Source organism: Zootoca vivipara, chromosome 3 (genome assembly GCF_965207765.1).
Source record: "Zootoca vivipara chromosome 3, rZooViv2.hap1.1, whole genome shotgun sequence".
NCBI classification, from domain to species: Eukaryota; Metazoa; Chordata; class Lepidosauria; order Squamata; family Lacertidae; genus Zootoca; species Zootoca vivipara.
In genome coordinates, this window is record NC_142586.1 from 46,812,039 (window position 1) to 46,818,928 (window position 6,890).

The following is a 6,890-nucleotide window of genomic DNA, read 5'->3' on the forward strand; positions in this document are numbered from 1 at the left end:
CATGTGCTCCATCATTGAGACTTTCAGTCCCATCCCATCTTTTCAGCCAGCGCTCCAAGGCACCGAACCCAAGACCACTGCATCCAAAGCTTGTGCTCTGACCATGAGCTGTGAGACATATAGTCTAGGGAAGCTACCCCACTGTAAATACTAGAGGTCCTGAACCAGGGACATGGGTCATTCAAACATTTCTACCCTGCACAACTAACCAAAAAACACTACTCCAATCACAGCAATTGCCTGTGGACCAGTAACAGACTTCCTACAAACACAAACCTTTCTGGTGTAAAATGATCATTAGTAGAAAACTATAGTTTTTGCCTGAACTGATGTTTTACCTGAGACTAATATCACATTTGAACAGTACTTTGCACCTCTACACTGCAAAGGCATTTGCCCCAAGGTGTCCAGAATTATAAGAAAGACTTACCTTCGTTTGCTCACTATCAGGATCTTCAAGCCAGCTGTATGGATCACATATTTTACAGCCATGATAGTCGTCCACCTGATTTTAAAATATACAAAGAGAGATTTGTTGTTTTTTTAAAGAATGCTTTACAATCACTTTATGAGTGGCATTAAATAAGTTATTACAGCTTCATACACTTCTGAAAACTGGAGGATGCAACAGGCAACTAATTTCATCAAGCTGCCCTGACAGCAGAATAATAGCCTCTTCCAAACAAATTAAATTAATCGAGCATAACCAACCCAGAGAATTTATGTGCCGAGGTAGTTTGTGGACCTTCTGTTTATATTAACAAAAGAGAGAACTCTCAGCCATTGATTATAACTTGGCATGGGAAAAAGATGGGAAATGAAGATCAACAAAGTGGACCCTCCAGATACGAACTTAATTCATTCCTGGGGTCTGTATGTACCCGGAAAAGTCGGCATCTAGAGGTGCCACTTTCACAACCCGAACGTTACTGAGGGTCCACTGTACCATTAACAGCTTCTAAAAACACAACAGCAGTTTGGAACAGAAACCAAAAATAGGACTTCTGCAATTGCTATACTGAAGCCACAGGTGTCTTTTTGGATGTATGGCTCCCTAACTAGCTGCCTTTTGTGCTCTCAACACAGTAGACATGTTCAGGGATTTCTAATTCCAAAAATGAGTCACACTTGCTGGAACAGGACATTTGGGTGCATCTGCAAGGGAAAATGCTTGTGCTCTTGGTTTGGTGCTATAGCACTAAACAGCAAGCACTAGAAGGATTCAGGTGTCAAAGCAGTCTGAAAGGACATTAGGCAGTGATGGGGACTCCAAATGTTGCTGGACCAAAACTCCCATCATCCTCATGGGAGTTGGAGTTGAGCAATATCTGGAGAGCAAGTGGTTAACCACTCATGTTTTAGGTGAAGATATCAGCACCTGAACTTGGGAGAACATCCTCCATGCAAAAACTATACATGTGGCTCTCCAGATTGGACTCCCAACTTCTATCATCACCAGCAGCAAGACCAGTGGGCAGGGATGATAGGAGTGGGAGGTCACAGGTTCACCATCCCTAACCTAAAGGAAAAGGGACAACGATAAAACTGATTCAGGCTGCAATCCAGCCCCACCTACCTGCAGCTGCACTGTAATTCAAGTACTGTACTGTAACAGTTTAAAGGGACAGCTATTTAGGTAGTAGATCAGTATCACACCAATTTTCAAGAGAAGGAACAACTCATTACTCCTACAGCCTGCTCCTATTCAGACCTTTAGGCATATTTAAACCCACTACTTCAGTGAGGGAAGATATATCTAGCTGTAGATTTAAACACAGAGAGCCTAAAGAAATGAGCAACATTCAGGGCTTCCGGTTTGTCGCCCGATCTGGCCGGCGGGGTTTGTCTCGAGTTCCGAGACAGCCCGGCTTTGCTGAGGGGGGGGAAGGCTGCGAAAGCGCCGCAGCGCCCCAAAATAGTTCCAGATACAGAGTTCTGGAAACAAAGCTTCAGCGGCGCCCCATTTTTTAGCGATTCCCCGATCCTCTGGTGAGCTCTAATAAGAGCCCCGGAGAGAAAGGGTTGCAGTCGCGGGGGCCATTTTGAAGACCAGCGTTACCTCAGCGAAGTGAAGCTTCGAGCCGGTGGTGGTGAGCGGCAGATTCTTCCAAACTTGCTGATTCGGAAAATTGGAACCCGTGAGTAAAGTTTGAAAATATTAGGATATTGGACTACAATTTGGAAAACGGGAGTGAGGGGGGGAAAACGGAAGCCACCTCCTCCCACCGATTGATTTAAGAAGCAGTGTAATAAAAGGGAGACCAGTGCAGTATATTATTTGAATTCCTTCAGAGACTATTTTAAAGAATTACCTCCGGAGGCAGGGCAAAGGGGTGAGATTTATTTCAATGCTGATATAATCCCCGCACTTCAAGAAAGGGAGAGCTTCTCTCTACCCCGAAATCGGCAGCCCGGAGAGGACAGTAAGCTGATTGTGAAGACGGATGTTAGCAAGGACTTGATACTTAAAAACTCTTTGATTGACTGTTTGAAACAATTTTAAAGTTGAAGTTAAATACTACGGAATGGATATACAGTTTCCAGTTTGGACTTGTTACAATATATGTCTTTTGTAACCATCTCCTGGTTCTTAAGCCTCGCTCTACCCTCGGCAAGCTGGAAAAATGGCAACAAAAGACTATACACCTGCGTTCAAGGACAAAGTGATAAGACTCTTATGGGAATTCAGAATAGAGACGTATAAGACTCAGCAACAACTGCTGGAAATAAATTATGATTTACAGGAGCTCAGAGAACGGGATTTGCCCAATGAAAAGGAGCAAGATTTGCAAAAAGAGGACTTGTCTAAAGAAAGAACACAAGAATTACAGGAAAAGGCTTTAACTGAAAAAAGGGCACAAGATGAGGAATGGTCGTATGAACTGAGCGATGGGAAAAAGGAAAATCAAAAGAATAAAGATGGATTACAGGAGTCAGTAATGCAAGAGTTACAGGAGAGACAGAACGCACATAAGAAAAATGGACAGCAAAGAAGAAAAGAAGATTGGGGAGGGGGAGATAGAGGGGTCTGGATTTTGAAACAGGTCAGGAAGGGGGTGGGTTGAAGGAAGATTGAATATTTAATTATTTAGGATAGACAAAAAGGACTGATAACTGGACTGACGACTTTGGAACTTACTGGACTGGAAGGGAAAGGCCGAGACTGGGGGAGGGAGGGGAAAATCATGATATTTAAAATTTGTGAATGTAAGAATAATAAAGAGGTTCTTTGGAGGATAAAAAATAGACAGGTCAAGAAAAGTAATGAGTAGAGTTGATTATGAAAAGATTCGGAAATATTAATTTAGAATGATTAAAGAGGATTTAAAAATTGGGATAGTTTTTATAATATAAGGTCAATTTTTCTTTTTTCTTTTTTTGTGGTAATAGAATGGGAATAAGAATAAGAATACTGCTAAATAAGAATTGAAAATGGAAATCAGGGTAGGGGGGAGGTTGGGGAGGCCCACACAATGATTATAGAAATATAAGTAATAATGATGTTTTTTTTTTCTTTCCTTTTCAGTCTCATTTTTTCTTCTTTTTTATCTTTTTCTTTTTAGGGTTTTTTTTCCTTTTTGTTCCCCCTCCTTTTTCCTCTTTGTTTTTTTTCTTTTTGTTTGGATAATTGGTTGGATGGATGCCCCCCCCTCCGTTTCCTCCCTTGGAGCCTCTCGGTGGCAGGGGGGGTGCCGGGGGGAGGGGGAGGGGTGGGGAGAAATTCAACCATAAAATTAAACACTGCCGGCTGCCCACCTTTCGGGGGTCCCTCTGGTGGGAGGAGAGGGCTCTGGGAGGATGGACAGAAGTCAGTGGAAAATATGTTATGTATTTTTCTTTTGTATGTTTGTTTATAATATAAAATCAATAAAATATATTTAAAAAGAAAAGAAATGAGCAACATTCTGCTAACAGGTTACAAAAGACTGCAATATGGCTGAAAGTTCTTTTGTTGCTAGTGAAATTCTGGGAGGGACTTCTGAACAATACTAGCAATTTTATTTACAAAAGGCATTTGGAATGTTTGTTACCAGAACAGGGCAGAGCAAGCTTGACCCTTCTTTGCCTAATGAAATATTTGATTTAAAGTATTATTTTCTGTAGCATATTAGCCTGAGAATGTTATAACGAACAGAGTCATGGATTTTAAGAAATGGGGAGTACAATTAAATCTATAATTTAATGGCTGGTTAAATTCTTTTGTTTTTTTATCACTTTTGTTTTCTTTCATACAAGGCACTGCTTTTCTCCATATCATGGAAAAGTAAAGCTGTTAACAGGTATTGTTTGTCAACCTTCCAGTTAAGATTTCAAACACAAAACTACAAGAACATGGTAAGCGGGGTGTGGGTGTGCAAGCTCCCAAATTAATAGAACTTGTGCTACAAAGAATTCAGAGGTAGTCTCTCTAGAGTCTAGACCAGGGCTGAGAATCTTTGGGTCTGTAAGATCCAACTCCCATCAGTCCCAGCCAGCAAGGCAAATGGTCAGGAATGACAGGACTTGTAGCAAAATATTCATCTTGAGGGTCACAGCTCCCAAAACCTGCTCTAAATCAGGACTTGCCCACACTTCTGCTTGTGCCATGCCTAGAAAGCATACTGTATGTCCGAAGAGTTTCCTAATTGCCCTACGCTTCCTAGGCACGAATTGGAGTGGTTTTCCCCTTGCCCTGCTCCTTTCCAAGGGAAAACCTGATCAAAAACCTGAACTGCCATTTACTCTGATCAAGCGCTGAAGTGTGGTTCTCACCAGTGGGGTGGGGAAAGCAGCAGGACAAGAGGAAGTGTGGGTTAAGTCCTTTGTCTTCTGCTGCAAGAAAACACCATCTGTTTCTTTTAGAGATTTATATAACGCTTGATTTTCAGAATTCTGAAGCGGCACTATCCATACACCAGCCCCAACTGCACATCCCTTCCACCTCTAAAGTTCTATAATTTTATTATAGAACAGTATTTATTATAGAATAGTATGGAGAGCCAATGTGCTGCACAAAGCTATTTACAGAGCAGATACAGGCAAGCCAAACAGCAAGCCAATCTGGTTACTGGCCAATCTGATTTGAGGAAATTATGTCTTCCTGCTTGAGCAACAGGTGCTTGTTTTTGGGACTTCTAGGTTGTGCAAGACAAAAAATGTGCCAACATTAAACTTCTGCAGCTCACACTGCGTCGCTGGGTGGCAAAAGTGTCCCCCGATCCTCTCCAGGCATGCCCACACCTGCCGAAATAACCCACGGCGGCCGTCCTCAGCAACCCCCACACCCTCAAGTAGTGGAGAGAGGCAGGAGATAAAAGACCCCGGTGGTTTTAGACAAAACCGGCCAGGTTGGAAAGACTGGTGTGTGGATGGATGTGCAAAGGCCCTGCGCATCACACCTGCATCCATCCCTTCAAACACCTCTATTTCCGCATCAGGCTTGACGGGGAAAGCCCGCAGGGTGTGATAGATGCGGGAAGCCTTTCCACACCGGGTCGCCGGTGGCCGAGGAGGAAGCGAAGAGGCAGGAAGCCACCGGGTTCCGGGAGCTGCCCCGGAACTCCAGGGGGGCTCTGGGCCGTGTTGGGGGGCTCCGGCGACGGGAGATGGGGGGCCAGGGAGCTACTCACGGATGTCTCTTCGCGGTACACCTCGGGGTACTGGAAAAGCTGCATGCTGCTGCTGGCGGCGGCGGGTTGCGGGGAAAGGCAGGCGCCGTGGCGGAGCGGGAGGCAATGGGGCGGCGTGCAGGAAGAGGAGGGGCCCGGTGGGGCGAGGCGCCACTCGCCTTCCCCTTCAGCCGAAGACAGGCGGGCTGGAGCTCCGCCGCCGCAGCAGCAGCCACGAAAGGGCCCTCCCACTTGCCGGCGAGGAACTGCCACCCCCGGCAAGAGGCAAGAGAGGCGAGTGGAGCAGGCCGAGGAGGCCGCGCGGCTCCCCCTGCAGTAAAGCGCCAGCATGGCCGATGCCGTCCATGCATTCGAAGATGGTCTTTCTCCCAAGGCATCCTGGGAACTGTAGTTTAGTCCCTCAGAGAGCGCACCTGAACCCTTTGCAGCAGCAGCAGCTCGCAGGATTCTTGACGAGGTCGGGGTGGGGATGTGCTTTAAATGTACGTTGTTTACGCAACCTCCCCCCCCCAAAAAGCAAACTCAGAAGGGCTCAGAAGCCATGCTCTGTATTCTGGTCGGCCTGATAAAAGGTCTCCCCCTACTACGTTGTTCATAGAACGAGGGGCGAGACGACTCCAAATGTCATCTAGTCCAACCCCCTGGAATGCAGGAATACAAAGAGACTGCATACATACACACACACACACACCACTTTCAGAGAGAGATCAATTAGCTTTGGTCACGTGAAACAATAAACCATGGGTTTGTGAAATAGAAATCTCTTGCTTCTTTATCATAGTCATAGAGAAGGGACCCAAGGGTCATCTAGTCCAACCCCCAGCTGTAATGCAGGAAACTCAGCTAAAGCATCCATGACAGATGGTCACCCAACCTCAGTTTAGAAGCCTCCAAGGATGGAGAGTCCATCACCTTCCGTGGGAGACTGTCCCCCCTGTCTTTAACAGCTCTTACTGTCAGAAAATTCTTCCTGGTGTTTAGTCAGACTCTCCTTTCTTGTAACTTGAAGCCATTGGTTTGGGTCCTCCCCACTGAAGCAGGAGAAAACAAGCTTGCTCCATCCTCTTTGACACAGCCCATTAGATATTTGAAGGTTATCATATTTCCTGTCGGTCTCCTCTTCTCTATGCTGCTGCCCAGATCCTTCAACCACTCCCCACAAGTCTAGGTCTCCTGTCCCTTGATCATCTTTGTCACCTTCCTCTGCACACACTTCAGCTTGTCAATATCCATCTTAAACTGTGGTGCCCAGAACAGGACACAGTATTCCAGGTGTGGTCT

The 6,890-nt window shown here is 45.4% G+C and overlaps 1 protein-coding gene across 1 annotated transcript in view; it reads right to left on the reverse strand.

Moving 5' to 3' along the window:
- Window positions 1–5,726, reverse strand: part of PREP (prolyl endopeptidase) — a 60,585-nt gene extending 54,859 nt beyond the window's left edge. The window contains exons 1-2 of the mRNA XM_035109312.3: window positions 5,610–5,726; window positions 431–505 (exon numbers count right to left, since the gene is read on the reverse strand). Coding sequence (XP_034965203.1) covers window positions 431–505; window positions 5,610–5,654 — 120 coding nt within the window. The 5' untranslated portion in view covers window positions 5,655–5,726. The remainder of the gene's footprint in view (window positions 1–430; window positions 506–5,609) is intronic.
- Window positions 5,727–6,890: the final 1,164 nt, after the last annotated feature.